Raw genomic sequence first — 20,667 nt, 5'->3', positions numbered from 1 at the left:
ATTTGAGTAATCGCAGGAATTTTATGTCACACACACACACACACACACACACACACAGGCAATAAGGGAGTTAGGTAGATCCAAAATGGATGCATGAGGTACAGTATGGGGGAGGGGGTGGGGCTGTGCAACCGTTCTCTCCCCCTTTTAGATATCTATTAGACACTTCTCTCAAAACTAATTTTAACAGTAAACCTCTGTCTGCTTTAATAACCACAAAAAATCTCTGATTAGGCATGAATGCAGTGCAACCCATCAGAACTGGTTCCAAAAACCATCTCAGGTCAGAGAGAATGTGTCCAAGGGGGCAAAATGCCCCAACAGGGCTTACTGGCTACAGCTGGACACAAACATAAAAAAAAACAAACAAAAAAAAAAACTCCTAATGAAAGCAATTAAATAAAATAGGATTTCCCCCAAAACCTTTCCTTTTAGGAAATAGTCAGTAGCTGTTCTGAAATTAGAAGACTGAAGCAAGAAAATGCAGGACTTAAATGAAACCAAAAACTTCCCCTGATTAAAAAAAAAAAAAAAAAAATATATATATATATAAAAATTGGTCTCAGCTACAAATGGGGGGCACTCTGTGCTAGAATAGACAGGTTCTGTGGGGGTTTATCTTAGTGAAGACAATGAAAAACAAAAACAGCTACTAGATGCCCCCCCATAACCCCTGAGAGATCAGTCGTTACAAAGCCACCACACATTGTTATGGTTCCGTTAATTTTTATCTGAGGGAAAAACATTAGACTCCCTATTACCTACAAATACAGATCACAACACTCATTTAGTTCATATCCACAATGGCAAGACGTTCGTTAAGAGGGGAGCAAATTCATCAGCAAAACACACCTTTCGAAACTCGATTTCAATGCCAGTTTAGCATTTGGTTTAAAATATACAAGGCAAACAGTTGATGTGAATCATTGTTGAGAAGGCATTGAGGTCTCCCACACTGTTCCACAGAGTCCCCCTAGGTGGCACAAGACCAGTCTGGCCAGAAGTTGTGAGGCTGGAGATGTGGCTGGCAAAAAAAAAGCCCTGCCATACTGATGACCAACTGGTGAGCTGGCTAGTGGGCCGGCTGACTGACTGACCAAGAGGCAGGTAAAGGGGAAGTATAAATGTTCACAGGACAGGGAAGGTCCACAAGGTGATAGGTGGTGATGGTGACTGGTTGAAAGGTCTGGGGCAGAACTTGTCTCTCACTCTCTCTCCTCATCCTTCCTTTCGCAACCCTTACAACTCGTCATGTTCATCGTCACCTCCGTCCTCACTGTCAGAGTCATCATCAGGCCCTTCTTCCAAATCCTGGAAAGCAGGGAGAAGAGGTTTAGTGATTAATACAGAATCTCTCAACTCTGCTAAGCATGAATGTCTACTTTATGAAAAAAAAATATATATATAAAATGTGAGTCCATTTCATGTGTTTTAATAGCAGAACAACAACTAGATCACTTTTCTTGGAACCACAAGTAGACCTGCATAATGGAAGAGCAATTTGTCGGTCAGACAATTACACATATTTCATCATTTAGCATCAACTGATCTCTGTGCCCACACTGTGGCTGAGGGCAGAGCTGAGCCTCTCACGGAGCATAGGAAGGACAGAAGAAGCCCAGATGACACCACTTAATTCAGTTTATGAATGTAAGTGCATCAGTTTCAGAATAACATCAGTTCTGCTCAAGATTTCTCATCTACAGTCACATTAAATCAGAGCAAGCTGGCTAATGTTCAATTACTGTAAACATGACCATATGTACACTTACCAATTAACCCAATTAACTAAAAACCTTAAAGCTGAGCATGTGAGCATTCTGATGGACTGACAACAGCCCACAGTGTAGTGCAGCTCTCTCTATCTCTAACCAGGGCTTGACATTAAACTTTGACCATTGGCCCCTTTGGGCAAGTGAGAGAGATGTTTTACTTGCCCAATAACCAAACTTACTGCTTCAAAAAAGTAAATGCAGGCCTATTAACATACAATACATAAAATTGAGAGGCAATAATAAAAAGTTTAAGTTTAGCTGACAATCCACTAATATGAGGGTCAACATGTATTGAGTGTTATTCCTATAAGTGTCACTCCTTTGTCTTCAGACATGACTTTTTATGTTGTTTAGAGATTAAACTTAATTATTAAGTTACTTAGATTTAAGATTAAATAATGCATCTGTATTTTTTGTTGATTGTTGAAAAGGCAGAAATACTAGTGTTCTACAGAAGCATAAATACTGATCACAGGTCAAAATTAAACGTGTATCTAAACACAATATAGCATCTGTAGTCAGATTTTCCATTTTAAATTTTACAAGCAATTTATCCAAATAATGAAGGGCCTGAACACTGACATGACATCAGTAAGGGATAATGCCAAAGATACATACAGGCAGGTGTGTTATGTTACTCATCGCATCCAATGCAGCCTCCACTGTGATATTCTGAAGCTGAAGAGTCAGTTGTAACCCATTGAACAATGCTGAATGCAGATCTTTGGTTGTTACAGATATTACTACCTAGTAGACTGTGCTTAACTTGAGCACCAACAGGTGCAGAGATACCTGCAGGTACTGACTGTTGTGGATGGTTATTCATAATAAAATAGGCTACTTCATACCCAAGTTTTAACGGCCAAAAAAGTTTAACTGAACATAATGAAAATACACATTCAGCTGTTACAAATCTTTCATCATCCGAAGCAACAAAATCGGTCAAGGACCATAGAAAATATCTTGTCAACACAGCCTTGTATAAAGATGACTGTTTAGTTTAGCTATGCCTTCGCAGCTGATTTGGGGGGGGGGGGGAGAGACAAGGTGACGTGTCAGATGTTGCCTATAGTGCTTCATGTGCAGCTTTTATCTGAAGACTTCGGGGTCTGTTTAAAGCCTAGTAAACAGCTAAGACAGCTGCAAGAGGCATTAGCCTGGCAACCTGTTGTGCTGCAATCACACGTCTGAGAAGGGGGTGTTGTGACAATAGTGTAATGGGAAGGTGGTAGTGAGGAGCAAATCAGGGAAAGCTGACTGGAGAAGAGTGGACTGGTTTTGAGTCTCATGCTAGTACCAAATTTACATTGCACATTGTAGCTGTAAGTGTAAAACTAACATTCCATAATTCAAGAAAAAGATGAAAACCCATCAGCCGCTAAATCTTATAATTGTAGATAATCTGTCAACACAGAGCTTCTCTTTTTAGTCATTTTCATTTACAGTTCTCATCTATGGCAAACTCAAACACTACACAGAGCAAATGAACCCTTACACAGTAGTTTTAAAAGTAGTAGGGGAAGCTCTAAGGTTACAACTATGCTGTAAGATAGCTGCTGCCTAGAAATCTAGAGAATAGAATCTTACTCCTGCATCCACATCGTCGTCGTCGTCATCTCCCGCTGGGGCACCGCCCTCCTTCCCACCACTCTCCAGGAACTTGGTGAAGCCATCCAGTGTTCTCTCCCCATTGTAGTCAATTACCTGTAGGTCAGACAACTACTGATCAGGGGACAGTGCTGCGTCCTGTATGTTTCTAAAATGCAAATATGATCACATGTTCCATTGCAAAAACAAAAACGTGTCTAATGTTCTAAAATCTTATTGCACCATTGACAAAAGAGCTATTTTAACGTCGGCATTGTCTTCCAGTGGTGCCAGAAAGTTGTCCTTGAGGTACCCAATTACATTTTTTGTTACTTTATTCAGGCATAACGACCTGCCATTGCCACGCCATCCTTTCTTAGCCTTGCCCTGGGTCTTGTGCATGCTTCAACCAAGTGGACTAATTTTAGCCAGATAGAGTGAAGTCACAGGGCAGTAAGCTATAAAAACTGAATGACAAAAGGCATAATGATGTAGAAACACCAGCAGGATCCAGTTTCTACACATTCTAAACTCTGCCAGATCAAGAGGCTCTAATAATACTTACTGATTTTTGAAACCAAACAACAACCATGATGTCAAACCCACAATTGCAAAGAATAAGAGGTGAAAAACAATTACTACAAGAGGAGGGAAGACTACTGTATTTTGTATCAGTCACTTCAGACAGATATTTACAGAAGATCACAGGATGACAGTAAACATGATAAAAAGCTCAACTTAATTTCTCTAGGCTTAGGGTTGAGATTGAATTCAGAATTGAGTCGATTCAAAACAAACCATGACGCACAAACAGAACATATTTTGACTCCCTCCAGTGCACTGTGCCAAACCACTGCCTCTTCAGGTGCAAAGGAAATGAAACCTTTTTTCAGTTTGTGTAATAGTCAATGAAGCAGACTAGCAGAAACAAAAGCTGAGAGAAATGCGACCAACTATATAGCAGTTCCACTTTGAGTTAATCAAGCCCTGATTTATGTATGTAGTTAAACGGAAGGAAAAGGTGTTGGCTGCTTATGCTGCACTCTGCCATCATCACTCTGTAGCTGACTGTCAAAACATTGTCTAAAAAGTTCGAAAGCCTTAAAGCAAGTAAAATAAAAGTAAATTGGTGTGGCCCTCACCTTGCGCTCCTCTCCTGCAGGGAAGAACTTAAGAGTGGGGAAGCTGTGGACTTTGACTGCCTCGATCTCATTGGCTGTAGAGTCCATCTTTGCCACAATGATGTCATCACTGTCCTTATACTTCTCTCCCAGCTTGTCCCAGATGGGAGCCAGCTGTTTGCAGTGTCCACACCAAGGTGCATCTAAAGAACAGCATTATTTACTATTGACAAAATATGCAACACATTTGCTTTGGTTTGAACTAGTTTAGATTGTCAAAACATACATGCTTTAAAGTAACATTTAATCATTTACAATGATTTATTGCACTGCTTAAACATTAAGTATTGAGCACATACTATAGCTGGAAGTGGGCAAACACACAGGGGAAATGTCACGTGCAGCATGAGCTGCGTGGCCTCGCCCCGTTTAAGGGGCTAGGAAACTCTTGTATTCCCCTCACCCCTTAGGGAATACAGGCCTTCCCAGCTGTGCATGACTATCCAGAAGCTGCCTTTACCAACCAGCAACGGAAAATTCCTCCTTAGGGCAAATTTACATGTGGATAACTATAAAAATAATCCAGTGGCTATATTTAACCAGATCTTCTCAACATCAGTGTCTGGTAACAAAGCACAAGCACTGTAGGGAGGGTAAGATTCAAGTTTCAAACACTGCAACAGGAGGCTTTGCCCAGACTCACATTTGAGCAACTAAGCTTCGACTTACTGAAAATACACCTTTAACAGATGAGCCCATTTGTAAGCTCAACCCAGTAACCATTAAAGTTTGTTTTTATGCTTTAAAAAAAAGGCAGAAACAACTGGTTCTTAATTGGCAAAAATACCCCGATTCATTATGCTCTGCAGTCAAATTAATCGCTTTTTCAACTTTTCGTATTATCTGCTGGCTCCGCTTGACTCGCTACACATCAGTAAAGATTTAAATACGCCGATTAATTATTTAAATGCAGTAAAATGGCCAACAGGTGTGATAGTCTTAAACTAGTGTCCGAAGTCAACGAACAAAATTCAGATTTGATAAAATGCCACTGGACCCCATCAAAACCAAAAGGGTAAAATGGAATAAAGATGTAGGTTCTTACAGAATTCCACAAAGACATTCTTAGTTGGATTGTAGGCGACCTCCTCGAAGTTCTTGCCAACCAAAACCTTGACAGGGCTTTTTTCCCAGTCTTCGGGGATGTCTTGGCTCATAAGGTGGGGCTGAGAGAGAACAGACAACAACTTTAACTGACCTAAAAAATGCTAGCCTCAGCAATTTGAATCCAAATGTCCTCAGTATGTTATATATTCAGACTCCAGATCAATCAATCAAATCCTAACCATCTTATACAAGAAGTCCCTTATACTATATCCTCTTACCTTGAGTTTGCCCTCAGTGAACAGTGTGCAGAATTTAGTGATGCTCTCTACTGTGATGGAGTCGCTCTCTGGCTTGTATTTGGTCATCTCATCCTCCAGGGTGATAAGGCGGATGGCAGGGCACTCTTCCTTCTTCAGGCCAAAGAACTCCAGGATCCGCTGATTGTCCTCCACATCACTGTCGATGAAAATGAACAGGATCTGGACAAGGGGAGATAAGAAGAGGTCAATATCCATTTTGTCTCAACAAGTAATCAAGGAAGTCCTAACTGAAAAGGCGCTTTAGATTCAAAGTCATCTGGGTAAAGTCCACAGAATACACAGGAATACCATTTGACTAATATTAGAAACAGTATTTAGGAACCAACTAAGTTAAAAAGAAGTGCATTTTCAAAGAACTGCATCTCTTCAGACAGTTAACCTACCCGTCCCTTGAATCCCTCAGCAGCCTTCTTAAATTGGTCCATTTTTGCCTGAAAGTCTTCAGAAGCTTTAGGCAGAAACATGAGGATGTGAGACTTGATCTCTCCACCAAAGATTTTCGGGGCAGTCTGCAGAAAACAGAAACATATTTAACATGTACTTATTTTCAACAACAATATTTAATAAGACTAATGGGGTGAGTGATGCCAGTCATTACCTGCTCAGTAAACTCAATGACCAGAGGCAGCTGGTTGGCCTTGACAAAAGCCAAAAGGTTTTCTTTGGACAGCTCTCCATCAAAGGTATTGCGCCCCTCATCAAACTGTAGAGGAAACATTGAAACATTTAACAAAGGCAGTGCCTACTCTGCCTGTAAACTCCAAATACCTGACAAACTTTAAAACCCCTATCAAGCCCCAGCCAATCAAAGAGGACCAAAATGACTTATCAAAGGTTAAGAATAGCAGTGGTACAGCTGTGCCAAACAGCCCTTACTGGCACACAATTGGAAAAAACAACACTGGGCCTGTGGTGAGCTGCCTGCCTCACAGTCCCTGCCTGGGGCTTGAAGGCTGAGCTTTGGGAGGGTTTGAATATCTGAAGTCCCACATGTCCATGATGTTTGTATTAGGGTACATTTACTAACTGGACCTGAGGCCAATGGCAGTGGGAAGTCTTGGTCAAAGTACCAAAATATTAATCCATAACTGAGGGGAGTTAAATGCTGCACAGAATTGTTTTGTTTCCCTGCTGAAGCACATGGGGCTGCACAGGTTTATCCCAGTAGTGGTCAACTGCAAACTATAAAATAAAACTATATATATATAAAAAAAAAAAATATTCAGGTTTACAGCATCTAAGAGAGGCCCAAAACCCAACTCATACTTCTTAGCTCCTAGTTTCCAGTTTAATGGATACTCCTACTAAATGCTTATGCAGTTCAATCAAGTTAGCACTAAATGCTGACAATTTACTCTTCTGAGAAAAAGAGACAATTGCGACTGATGCTGTGGTCTCTCTTTTGAGGATTTAAGGAGTTAAATTCATACAACCTGATATTACCAAGTTGCGTAATTTTTATTGACTCTCTGGACCTTGACCTGCTCTGACAAATCCACACCGAGACAGAGATACTGTTTGTCTGATATGAAAGCTGTCACCCCTGACCTATTCTGTAAGGGATAATTGTAGTCCATAAAGGAAAAAAAAATAAATAAATAAAAAAAGTATTTAGACTTGGTGAATGGCATTTAGCTGCCATCCATCAACCCCTTCTCATAGCCAATGGGTCACCTTGAAAGATGGTCCATCACCTAATTCAGTTCCTTACCATTCATCACCATTAGCTCAACTGGCTGAGGTCACTCTGAGTGGCTCATGCAACAGGCCCAAAGTCAAACATCTTTGACGTTGAAGGATCTCAAACAGGCAAAGATTAGCAACAGAGAGCATAAATACTGTTAAGTTAACAGCATCATGTCACCATAGATCAAAACAGTGATCTGAAACTTTACTGTAAATGCTTAGACAGCTCCTTCACATGCTGATCCAAGGCCACAATGCACTGATTGTATATTTAAATTACACCTGGGATAGTGAGCAACTCAAAATAATCATCATAGCCAATGCAGCGATGTTCTGCTAAAACATTTTGCCCAGATATTAAAATATCATTATCATATCCAAATTATTTTTAAACCAAAGAAAAAACTTAAGTTCACCTTCTTGAAGAGGACAACACTGTCCTTGGACACCTCAAACTTGGAGTAAACAGCCTCGTCAGAGGTTATGCCAAAAGGAATGTCGTCTATGGCTTCAGCTGCTTTTGCGTAGGCCTTGGCACCCTCAGAATCAGCATCCTACACAAAGATTTAAGGCATAAGGCAAGTCATTCCAATAAAATCTGCAAAGAAAGCCTCTTTGCATAGTTTAAAGCGCCAATACATTATAAGACATGCTAAAGATTTTATTTCAATGACGAAAATATGAAATTTATAAAGATTCTTCTGAGATCATTAGGCTTGATAGCCAACAAACTGGATAAACACAAATGTGTACATTAACAAATTAAATGTATTAATATGCAAAATAAACTAAACATCCAAGATTCTGACCCTAAAAACTACATACGAGGAAAAAAAAACAAGACAGATTTGACCATTTTAAAAGACAACCTCACACTGACCTAATTTCCCATCAATTAAACTTTCACAGATCAGAGTGGTACCTTAAAGAATCCGATGACCGCCACCTCATTGTCAGCGATCAGAGCCTCAACCTCTGTGACCCCAGGCAGGGAGGCAACTGCTGGGCCTGTGCGCTTCTTAAGCCAGGTGATTATGTCATCTGCCTGCCTGCCAGCTGCAATAACCAAATTAAATAATTAAAAAAAAACAAAAAAAAAACAACACACGTCAATCATTGGTAAACTGCTGAATTTCCACAGTTGAGTAAGAGCTCTTTACTTTATTCCCTCAATTGTGGAAAAAAAAAAGTTTAAAAACTTTAGTATTTTAACACAACCATGGTGAAGCCCCCCCTGACTCAGACAGACTGAGTCCCTTTTCCATTTGACATCTAATCTCTACCACTCCATTGTGGAGTGTTATATCATGAAGGGTAGATTCATAATTGCATATGAAGTTTCCACCAAATTGTGGACTGAAGTTGAGAGAGGTGCTGTTAGCAAACCAGGCTCAAAGCAGCACTCTTGTTAGAGGGGTTATTACCCAATCCCACTAATTGATTTGGAATGTCACATAATGTGGTGGACCCCGCCCCCCCCATGTGATAGTGCAAATATGTGAATAGGAAGTGGGTGTGGGGGGTGCAATACAATTGAACCTGACATGACCACAGCAAAAAACAGACTTCTGCATTTTTTGAAATGGCTGCAATTTTAAATCCTATGCAGAACACTGACAATTACTTTTAAATTCAAGCATTGCGCTGTATGAGGATATTTAATGCCATTTAGAGTTTGCAAAAACATGCTTAGCTTTCTTTGGAGTGGTTCTGCTGCATTTAAACTAGATATAAAAAAAAAAAAACCCATCGGTCAGACTGATGCAATACAGTAGCAACTTCACTAAGAAATGCATTTTGATCAAGTGATACAGCACGTAGTCTCACTGCGGTGCTTTGAGGCCTCTGACGGTGTGTGAGAGACATGAGAGGGGGCGATTCAAGAGGCTGAAATGAAAATAGTCACTTTGCCTACTCTCCCCTCCCTTTCCACACTGAACGTGGCTGAAGCCTGAAGAGAAGAGGCGACGTGAAGAACTGCACATACCTCTCGTGTCTGTGACCGGCTGAGAGGCTGGGCTAAGAGTCAGCATGAGGGGAGCGTGCCGGGGAAGCCAAACCCACATTTTGCATCAGTCATGTGGCTTAAAGCTGACTGGCTAATTCACCTTGTGTGCAGTATCATATTACCAGCATGAACAAAATTAATAGGGCTTACGTGCAGTTGTACAACCTGGTTTTTTGCCATATATAAAGGCATTGCACATTATTAAAAAAATAAAATCAGACACTTTACTATGACAAGTTATTCAAGATTATACTACAACACTTGTATGAAAAACTTCCAGCAAAAATAATACTTTATGAAATACTTTAAGATTAAAAATGTACCAGAGTACTCTTTTGGGGACTCTTTTTCTCCTCCCTTGAAGAACTTGATGGTGGGGTATCCGCGGACGCCATACTCCTGGGCCAATTCTGTCTCTTCTGTGGCGTCCACTTTCCCCAGGCGGATGTCTGAGCCCTCTCCCTTCAGCATGCCTGCAGCCTTGGCATACTCTGGAGCCAGGGCTTTGCAGTGGCCACACCATGGGGCATCTGCAGGGCATATACAGATATCCTGTTCAGAAAGGTGTGTGTGTGTGGGTGCGCAATATATCACTTTTAGGTTAAATGGTCAAAAATGATTACCATTTTGTTATGCGTGCCCTGTGTTAAAAGAAAATAATTGGCCAAAAAGGACTGAATTCAAATATTAATACTTTCTCGGTGACCCATGCAGACTGCAAGGGAAATAATGGATAATTATACCGCTATAGTTTAACGTGCTAATGTCCAAAGCATGTTGTCCAGCTGTACATGTAGAAGTCTGGACACAAGCCCAATTCCGAAATGACACGTCAAACGAAGTGACGCGCTCCTGCATTTCATCACCTTTAAAGTTTGATAAAGGCTAAAACTTCCTTGTTTGAGTTCTGTCAATATAAAACGCGCAGATGAACTTTTGAAAAAGTACACGTCAACCTAGCACCACATCCACGCGCTGATCCCGCCCAGACGAGGAATACGTGGGCAAACAGAGCCTTCATCCCACCCCTCCTGAGCTGATTGGAGCGTCTCCCCCACGGCTGCGTCTGGCTGGTCCAAAGATTTGTCACACAATCTGAGAGCAGGACAACAGTCTGACAAAAGTGAAGCGGGATGGGCCCGCAGGCTATGAAAAAATATGTCCCATTGAAGCCTAAACTGTGGCACACCTACTACTACTACAACTACCATTAGCAGAAATAAATTAAGACACAATAAATGAATTTATAGAAAAGTAAATAAGATCCTCGAGCTGAACAAAACCGAAACTTACAATGGGAAACTACAGCAGGCAATCGAAACATAATACGCCTACACTTTATGTTAATCTACCAATTACACCGACTCTTCTCACATCTGGGTCCTTGGAGTGTTAATGATCGTGTTATCAGGACGTTGTTCCCTTGGGGAAAGTGAATGCACGCAAAAACACATTTTGCGATGATGCACCGCCATTAGCATATACATCATCATCATCATCATCATCCTGTCGCTTTAAAGAAACAAAATATTGCAAGATTTAAGGTCGTTGTTAAACACGTTGAGGGCTTAAGGTTTCTGCTGCGTGCCAAGTTTCGGGAACCTGTGTGCTAGCTAGCTTTGATTAATTAATTAATAATAGACAATCCGAGAAACTGCGGCGAAAAAGAACAATGCCTCTTCAATTTTAGTACAAGCTGAACTGCAGCGAAGTCGCTGTTCAGCAACACACGCTTCGATACTTAAACGAGATTTGCGCGTGGATACGGAACCAAACACGACGTCCGTCACGTTACAAACCGCCGCAACTTGTCAGAAGTGTCAAAGTTTAATGCTAACAGTAACTAGGGCTTAGCTTAGGCGGGTAGCAGGTGAGCCTGCGGTACAGAGAGTTTGTTAGCCAGTGTTAAGTCACTTACAGAATTCAACCAGGATGTTGGGGTGAGCTTTGAGAGCCTCGTCGAAGTTACTTTTCTTCAGCACCAGGACATCATCTTCCTCGGTGATTTCAGCCCTGCTGGCCACAGCCAGTGTGCAGAAGAGCAAAAACTTCAACATAGTTGCCGTCGAGTGTTCCGCCTGAACGAAGGACGAGGACTGTAGACACGGTCGGCTACGGTTGAGCGGAGAAATTGGTCCCGATTGCGATGTTTCGCCTGGTTTAAGCTTGGGGGGAGTAGCTGGTATTTTGTGTCTACCGCTACTAACGTGGCATAGCACGCAGAAACCGGAGAGGTCAGCCGTAGTGCGCATGCGCATTTATGAGGCCCAAAGCAGTTCGTGTTGAAATGTGACTGGACCGCAGCGAACTGCACCTGGAAGTGAATGAGCAGCGATCAGCGCTCTCTGCTCTCTGCTGGCAGGCCTGCACATCAGCCCCGATCACAACACACAGGGACCAAAGAAAACTGTTTTTTTTTTTTGTTTTTTTTTTTTAATGAAGTGTCGCCGATTACTCACGGAAAAACACAGTTCCAGTCATATCGCAACCACACATTTTTGTTTCGTGATTATTATATGTATTGGCAGCTATGATGAGAGAAGCTGTAAACCTGAATAACATAAATAACAACAACAAACCATTATTCAGGCAAACAGTTTTTAATAGTCACAGTTTAATAGTTCAGGAGCTTCTCTTACATTACACATTACATTAGGCTCTAGTATTATGTAGTCACGTGTATTTTTTATTTTATTTTTTTTGGATTAAGAGTAAAAGCCTCTTTTCATCATGTTTGCTGGTGTTGTGTTACATCTCATTTCACTCTGATATTTAACTATCAGCTCTTCACTTGATTTTCTAATGTCAGGTCAAGTAGAAAAATATCAGCTCTTCACTTGATTTTCTAATGTCAGGTCAAGTAGAAAAATATAGAGATGTTGAGAGGACGATACGATATGGTTACGATACCCCAGGGTTTAAGGATTTAGCCAGTGTGAGTTGAGCATCTGATGCATAAGTAAGTGAAACCGAGAAGCCGTTCAGCGCACATTGGATAGGAAACAGCCGACAAAAAGACAAATAATTCAACCAAAAGCAGCAACAGCAATTCTGTGCTCAGATTTTTTTAACCATGTAAACAAGGAGCAGTTAAAAAGGACAGACTTTGGTTAATGGGAAATATGTAAAGGCACACTCAATCTTAAATAGGTATTTATTTTGAACAGTTTCATTTCTGTTGAAAAATCCAATGCAAAGATATAGAAACTAAATCAGATTAAATGAAATAAGCCCTATTTATAATTTTTATCAGTGTATCCTAGTTGCTAAAAGCACGACCTCTGTTTAGGTACAGCCTTTTATGATAGTGAAAAACACATTATTTAAAGTCATTGCTAATGAAACTTTAATATTAACTTTTATTCAAATGAAGTTACAGATATTTTTTGGTATTAGTCCTGTTGAAAGAGGATAGATACTGACACATTTTGAGAAGGTTTGCAGAAATTACTGAACTATTCAATAAAGTACCTATTACAGACTAGACTTAAAACACCTAACCTATTTACAATATAAAAAAATAAAATAATTGTTTTCTTTCAAAGCTCAGGCTGAAGAATTGCCTCAGTATATCCAATGTAAAAAAACTAAACTGTGTGGTTGAGATGTAAAGTTCACAGTCCAAATCCCTCCAACTAACAAAGTGTATCATTGCAATGAATCAGTGTCGAAATATCAATTTTGATGGGAAGCCAGTATTTATCTGCAGAGTAAATTGTAGCTTTTTCCATTTGTCAGTAATTTAGGATTGTCATAATGTTTAGCGAACTCTGAAAGGACAGTTTAAAAAAAAAAGAATAATCAAAAATTGAAATATCCACCCTTTTAGTCTCTATGCAGGTGCGACTCCAAACACATGGGATCCTATTCCTCATAACGGAGCTAACAGCAGTGTTTATTATGTCATGTTTGTGTCACATGGGATAGAAATAAGAATGATATCCACATTATATACAATAAATCATAGCAATATACTGTACTGCAGTTTGATATTACTGATGGTGATAAGCTTTGGTCTATTTTGCGTGTATTGAGTCCTTTCCATTACACCATAAATACAATATTTATTAAATCATACATTAAGTTAACAATTATAATATTAACAAAATCCACAGATTAGAAATCTGGCAGCTGTTTGCCATCCAATCAGACTGATATCTGTTCAGGTTTTAAAAGATTATGCAGTCACTGGCAGTTGTTTGAATATAGTATGATTGCACAAGAATTCTTCCTGCAAACCGATGGTGTAGCTACTGTTGTGCCACACTGTGCCTGGCACAACCAAAGAGACCGTTAAGTGGTTTTTCAATTTTCTCAGATTTAGAGCCTAAGAAAAAATGTTGGGGATAAAGGTAGTCTAATTATAATAATTGTTATTAAATTATGTTTATCAAAAGACAGCGTGGAAATGCTGACAGGAAGTTGTTAGAGAAGGTGTGCAGGGTATCTGGTGCATGTGGTGTGTGGACTGTGTGGTCTGTTTGTCCAGTCAGTATCCAGTTGCTGTGGAAAATACTGAAAATACTATTGAAAGTGGCTGTTTAAATGCCTGAGACATAAAGAAAGAGCAGCGACGGGATTAAGAGATGACAACGACAGGAGGAAATCAAATCTTTTGTTGAAACGTGTGTGGAATGAGTGTACAGTTCGGGTTCGTACATTCAGTACGTACCTTCAGATGTCCTTTAACTAGTGTCCTTTAACTTGCTTCTCTTGCAGTTGGGTAGACGCCGTAAATGAAAGGAAGCTTGATAGTACTTGTACTTTGAAGTAGGCTGGACAGGAGTGTAAAACCAATCTGGGCAAGCTGGATAAACTTTTTGCGCTTTTCATTTCTTTGCTTTTCTTTTCTAAACATTCTGGACAGAGACATTTCTGAAGTTGTGTTTTCCCTCAGTCTAATTATTTACTGGATAACCCCGTTTTGTCCAAGGCACAAGCCACAGTATTTGTCTGCCTATGCCACAGCTGCAAACAGTACCTCACTGACATTTCAGTATCATTATACTGGATTCTATATTTAATTAACAAGCCAAATTAGTTTTCATCCAGGGAATAACAGGTTTAGCATGTTTATGCAGCAACAGTGCTTGTAAAACAAATAATTAATACACCGTAGCGCCTAAATGTGTCAGTAGCCAGGACAACAAGTCACATGGCTTCTCAATCTTTGTTAAAATATACGTGTCACAAATTTCTGGCACTTTTCAGTTTGGCAACACTTAGAGCTTTGCAAGCTGACTGGCTGAGGCAGTTGACAGTTTGTCACCTTTGCACAAGGTTTGGCTACGTTGTGCAATATATGACATAAGATATATTTAAATATCCCTAAGCCAAAAAATGATAAAGGAATACATATGAAATTATAAAATTCATAGAAATCGAAAATCTCGTTTTGCAACAGATTATTCTGGTGGGTTTTAAAGGCAAATTCACAACCTGTCCAACAGTAGTTTTGACTTTTGACTCCACGTGCTTCATTTGCAGCTACACCTTTCAACTCTCACAACAATTGCAAGTCACTGATAGAGGGAGAGGCTGTGTTTATTTTATCAGATATTGTCCTTGCTGGCTGCAGTACTGCAAATTTTTTATCTAATTTCAAGTATTTGTTTAATGTTGGCATAATCAGCCAGGTGCACAGTGTGCTCCGGATAATGATGTAGAAGATAGTTGGAAGAAATTTAAAACAAAATCATGGGTCAAGGAGCTTTTTTTGTAAGTCAAAATATCAACTCAATTTGACTTTGTGTTTCAGATTCATGTTCATATTGGAAAGTCCGTATATGTTCCATGTAGAAAAAATTTCCTCCAGTATTTTCTGATAACATGCTGCATTCATCTTGACATCAATTTCGATTATATCTTCTGTGCTGCTATATAGAGTTGTGTGCATATGTGCAAAACTTTTGATGCATCATTTTACTTTGAAATGGCATAAAAACAGTTTTTTTTAATGAACATAATATTTAATGGACATTCAGCTGGCACAAAGGTGCCTTCATCACCTGAGCAGCTTTTGTATCATTTCAGGTGTAATTTTAGCCCATTCTGCTCGGTTGTCTGCCATGTACAGCTTTTTTTAAATCTAACCACAAGTTTTCAATTATTTTTATATTTGGGGAATGAGATGATGGAAAAACATTCACCTAATTCTTTTGAAACCGCTTTGGCTCATTGTCTTAGTGAAGGATCCACTTCCCTTTTCATTTTTAGCTTTTTGGCCGATGGTAGAAAACTGGTGGCGACTGTGGCCGTAGGAAGGTAGAGCTGTTGTCCACCAATCTTGCAGTTGTTGGTTTGGATCCCCGCCTCATCAAGTCACATGTCCTATAGCAAGACACTAAACCCCAACTCAGTTGCTCCCAGTGAGTGTTGGCCAGCTGCATAGCAGTTCCCCTCATTTGTGTGTGATTGTGAGTGCGAATGGGTGAATAAGAAGCAGTTTAAAGCACTTTCAGTGAGGTAGAAAAGCGCAGAAAACACTGAGGTGCGGTCTTCAAGCCGCCTTACGCAGCGCTTCAGTGCCTGACGCAGACATACACCAGGGAGCCTCCCCCCGTGTCGTCCAGAACTGTGTTCCCATGGACAGTTTTTCACACCACACATACCTGTGTGAATTCTGATCGAACATTTTCAACATAATTCTCCATAATAATCCTGTTCCAAACCTCAATTAGTTTGTTTATATGCTATAGGCATAAACTCGTGCCAAATCAACATGCAGAACACACTCTGCTGTGGCGACACCTGAAGGGACAATCTGAAAACTATTGATTAGCATATTCCAAGATTATGTCTAGAGATAAATGTGTCCTTTTCTTCCAAACAAACCAGACTTGTGGAGGCTTTGCTTGACAGTGGAGATGTGGACTTTCATTACATATAATTTCGAAGTCTTCCTGATCCCATTGTTTTGTGGATCTCTGCAAACAGCTTGAAACTGCTCCTGAAGAAGTACCCAGAGGGTTTATCAAAGATACCAACTTTTGCACTAATACGCAGTTGCAAAAAGTGATGCAGAAATTATTAATGAAATGTAATCATTAAAAAAGTCAAATTATGAACAAATACAATATTTCTAAGATGATAAAACACAAACACTCATGATCGTTGATGTGTTTGCTGAACACACCCATTAAACGTACAAAGCAACCGTGGAAAAGTAATGGTGTAGAGGCGATTTTACTCAAATCTGATGGTCCAACAAGTACTTCACTCTGGAGATCGTTGTATGATGAACATTGAACATTTGTTGTATTTGTCCTCAACTTAGCCGATGACGGACCAATTGTACATACAAGTTTAAGACAGTAATCTCACCAACACGTTCACAAACAATTTCATACGTACAAGTTTCTCAAAGTGTGGCTAAACTCCCATGTGCCTCCACAGCTACACACTGAACCTTTCACTTGTTGCGGTCCCCACTACCTTGTAGTCAGTCCCTGTCCCCAGTTACTGTTTCACATCTGCACCTTTCAGTCGCAAACTTAAAAGGTAAACCTCAAAGGCAACCATCTAAGCCATGTGATGTCACTCATGACATCATCAGTACTCATAAACATAACACAACACACAATAACATACAGTACTCAATACACAATACACAACATAAACAAAAACTGAGGAAACCCTGGTTTGCTCATACATACCCGGGTCCTAATTGTGCTTCAGTATTAGATACATTTAGAAACTTAATGTTGGAAACAATTACTGATGCACAAAACACAAAAACAAATCATACAATACCCTACAAACATCATGACTATGCTTCCATGGTGTTCTTTCTTCCTTACACTTACGACACCGTAGGAGATCAGTCTTTACCACTGTCTCACTCTGATTCCTGAAGAAGATAGACCTTGGTTATCGGTCTATCGAACTCGTTGGGATTCGTCTTGATACGAGCCAGACGAACTAGACCTCGCTCATCCTTTATTGCGTGGATGATCCTGCCAATCACCCAAGAGTTACAAGGTGCTGACTCATCAACAATCAACACAATGTCCCCAGGAACAAAAGTGCAGTTTGCATGTGTCCATTTTTGCGGCCTTTGAAACTCAGGTAGGTACTCTTTAGCCCAACGTTTCCCGGCGGGCGTTAAGATCATCTTTTTGGAAAATTCCCGGAGGTATCGAAGGTTTGGTTTTTTAAGAGAAGAAGGTGATTTGGTGCCAAAAGCCTCCAAGTCATTTGAATAGTTGGAAGGTGTAGTTATGGAGGGTTAAATATCCACCTGATGCCACGCTGAGTCAGTGTATTTTCTATTTTGGATGTGTTCCATTCTTCTAGAGACCTTTCGAGCACTAACACACTTTGTTCCATTATCAGAATGTATTTCCAAAATCTGACCTCTTCTTGCAATAATGCATTAATATTAACATTAACATTAATATTATTACGAAGTGCATTAATAAACAAATCTAAGTCAATTGACGCTGTCACCTGTATATGGTCAACTCGAGGAGCCATACATATAAATATGACACGATAACTTTTTGCAGTTGTTCTTCCCCGTTTAATATTAAAGGGACCAAAGCAATCGACACCTGCTCTAGTAAATGTGGGTTCATCTTTCTGATTGCTGAAATTGCTTTTAGTATCCATTATCTTTGACGCAACGTGGACAAGACATGGTTGAGACCACCATGAACTATCGGTTCATGGTGGTCCTGCTGTATCAGCTGAGATATTCTATGATCTTTAGCTAGAAAAGCAGGGTGCTTGGATTCCTCGGGGATAGCAGCTCAGCTGAGCCGTCGGCCTTCACTAAGAACAATGGGTTAATTCTATGTGGCCGCTCCGCTTCAATGGTTCTTTCTAGCGTCTTTGGTTTGAAACATCTCTCAATTCCAAACTCATTTAACTGCTCTAGACTTTGTACCCAATGGGACCAAATTTAGGGAAGATGTTCAGGCCCCGTCTCATCCCATCCCAATCTCATCCTACAAAGCTCCTGCATAATTTTCCTAGAATATAAAGCTGCAAGTATTCCCAATGTATCATACACTGAGCTCAGCATGAATAAAATCCCTCGTCTGGTGGGGGGCTTACTTTGAATAACGACCCTGACTTGAATTGCTCTGTCTGAATGCACCACTGCACACCCAATACCCTTTCCATTTTGAATCAGATCTAGGTCCATTATTTCTATTGCCTTCTCCTCCTCTGGATTGGCTGCTAACACCATTCCATTGTTGCTGATCCATTTATTTAACTTGAAGCCACCCGTTGGAAATAGAATCAGCCCTTTCAGTTGTCTACATTTCGCAGCACTTTATTTACTGTGCAGGCATCGAACAGATGTGTGTTGTCTTCTGCGCAACCCGAGTGCATAGCTAGCACAACCGGGCGATGAAGTGGCTCCAAACTCCAATGAAACTCCATCCTGTACTCTGCCATCCGCTGACTAGTGTCACCGTCTGGCCACGATAAGAATCTGAGTAGGTCAGCGTCGTTGCAACAGTCTCCTGACGAAACCTAGTCTGAACACCAATTATTGTACTAGTAAGATTTGGTCCTTGAAGGAGCTGCTCATTTAATGAGGTTCCCTGATAAGATGCACCACAGTCAAACACCACACAAAGCTTAAGTTCTTTAGGATGGAACACGCCATGATGGGGAATGTACCAAACCTTTCCATCACTGCGGCCAAGGTCCTTATCTGGAACCTTCACTGCGTATTATTTGGTGATCGTATCATTCATGAAGGCAATATAATCCACCCTAATGAGGGATTCCTGAGAAACTTCCTCTTCAGAGTTGTAGCACTTTGTTCTGCTATGGCCTGATTGTTTGGCATTTTAATTTCCAATTCCTTCAATGGGAGATTAAGGCAGTACTGTCCGTTCTCCAAACTAGCAGATTGTGACAATCTATCCATGAACAGACGATCTGCCTTAGACATCCCATACTCCTCCTCTTGACCATACCTCAGGAAAGTCATACTCAAACTGCTGAGTCCACAGGTCTTCCAGCTTGGCAACAAATATACAATTCGACACCACTTGAGTTACCTCATCTCTGGTTCTGTTGCAACCACCTACTTTCAGTGGCCCATCAACCGTCCAATCCAGCATAGTTCTGACTGCATAAGGCCTATTGTTGATGCTAGGAATGACTTCCTCTGGTTCCATCGCCTTGGCAACATTAGTTCCAATCAACAGTCCTATGTCTGCACTGCACTTGCTCGCTGGAATACCCTTTTGTGAAAACCCCTGATTTAGCTCCATAAAGATATTCAATTCTAGGTGGCTTACTTCCAACTCTGTCACCATGTTACCGGTCACAACTTTGTTTCCCCCGATGGTTGTAAGGAGAAGGCTAATCTTTTTCCCATGTAGATTCAGCTCATCAAGAAGTTTATCTGTCTAAACCACTTGGATTGGATTGGAATCCAAGAATGCAGACCAAGTAATTACTTTGTTGCCTTTTTTTGCCTCCACTCGGACAGGAACTATGGCAAGAATACCCTCTGTGCTCTGAGGCTTGGCATCAAGGTTTTTATTACATCCGCTGTTCACAAAACTGCTGATCACTGCCTGTTCATGACCATCTATGGACTGCAGCTCCTTCTTGATGTTCAAGAGCAGCAACTGACAGTTTACTTCCTCCTGACAGCGCCTACTCATAAAGTCCTGGTTTCAGAGATCTGAAGCATAAGCTTTCGCTTTTGAGAAAGTCTAAGAAGAATTCTGTGACTTAGGTGAGGGTTTTATGGTACTGGAAGACTTAGGTGAGTCTTTGATGGCACTAGAAACGAATGGAGCGCTTCACCATCTTCAGCCTTAATCGTTTGCCAGTTTACAGCCTTATCCATGCAGGCTGCTGATATCTTAAATTCATTGGCAAAATGCTCCTTTAAAAGCTCCCTGGCCCTTTGACATCCTTCGCAGCAGAATTCGCAGCAGCGAGCCTCAGCCTTTACACTCCCACTGTATCCATCACCAAAACACCCCCTGACAGTTTCATCTTTTGCTTCCTTACACTGTACAGCCGCATTGACAGCAGCAACAGGTACTTTATCCTTAGCATATGTTGTCGGTGTCTGACTAAGCTTG

General features: G+C 40.6%; 1 protein-coding gene across 1 annotated transcript; it reads right to left on the bottom strand.

Annotated features, from left to right (window-relative positions):
- Positions 1 to 33: 33 nt before the first annotated feature.
- Positions 34 to 11,853, bottom strand: p4hb (prolyl 4-hydroxylase, beta polypeptide). The gene is made up of 11 exons (XM_067498406.1): positions 11,523 to 11,853; positions 9,928 to 10,134; positions 8,519 to 8,652; positions 8,013 to 8,150; positions 6,509 to 6,613; positions 6,294 to 6,419; positions 5,869 to 6,069; positions 5,589 to 5,709; positions 4,505 to 4,686; positions 3,363 to 3,479; positions 34 to 1,311 (listed from the first exon to the last, which is right to left on the bottom strand). Exons 1-11 carry the CDS (start codon positions 11,659 to 11,661, stop codon positions 1,240 to 1,242), a joined length of 1,542 nt encoding a protein of 513 aa, XP_067354507.1. The 5' UTR covers positions 11,662 to 11,853; the 3' UTR covers positions 34 to 1,239.
- Between the last annotated feature and the right edge of the window lie 8,814 nt (positions 11,854 to 20,667).

Source organism: Channa argus, chromosome 3 (assembly GCF_033026475.1).
Source record: "Channa argus isolate prfri chromosome 3, Channa argus male v1.0, whole genome shotgun sequence".
Classification (NCBI taxonomy): Eukaryota; Metazoa; Chordata; class Actinopteri; order Anabantiformes; family Channidae; genus Channa; species Channa argus.
The sequence above is the reverse complement of the archived record's forward strand: the minus strand, read 5'-3'. Positions and strand labels throughout refer to the sequence as shown.

Coding starts and splice junctions, on each gene's coding strand:
- p4hb (XM_067498406.1), bottom strand. CDS start 11,661: ATGTTGAAGTTTTTGCTCTTCTGCACACTGGCTGTGGCCAGCAGGGCT. Junction 6,420..6,508: donor TCATTGAGTTTACTGAGCAG/GTAATGACTGGC, acceptor TGTTTTCTGCAG/ACTGCCCCGAAAATCTTTGG. Junction 6,070..6,293: donor CTGAGGGATTCAAGGGACGG/GTAGGTTAACTG, acceptor CCCCTTGTCCAG/ATCCTGTTCATTTTCATCGA.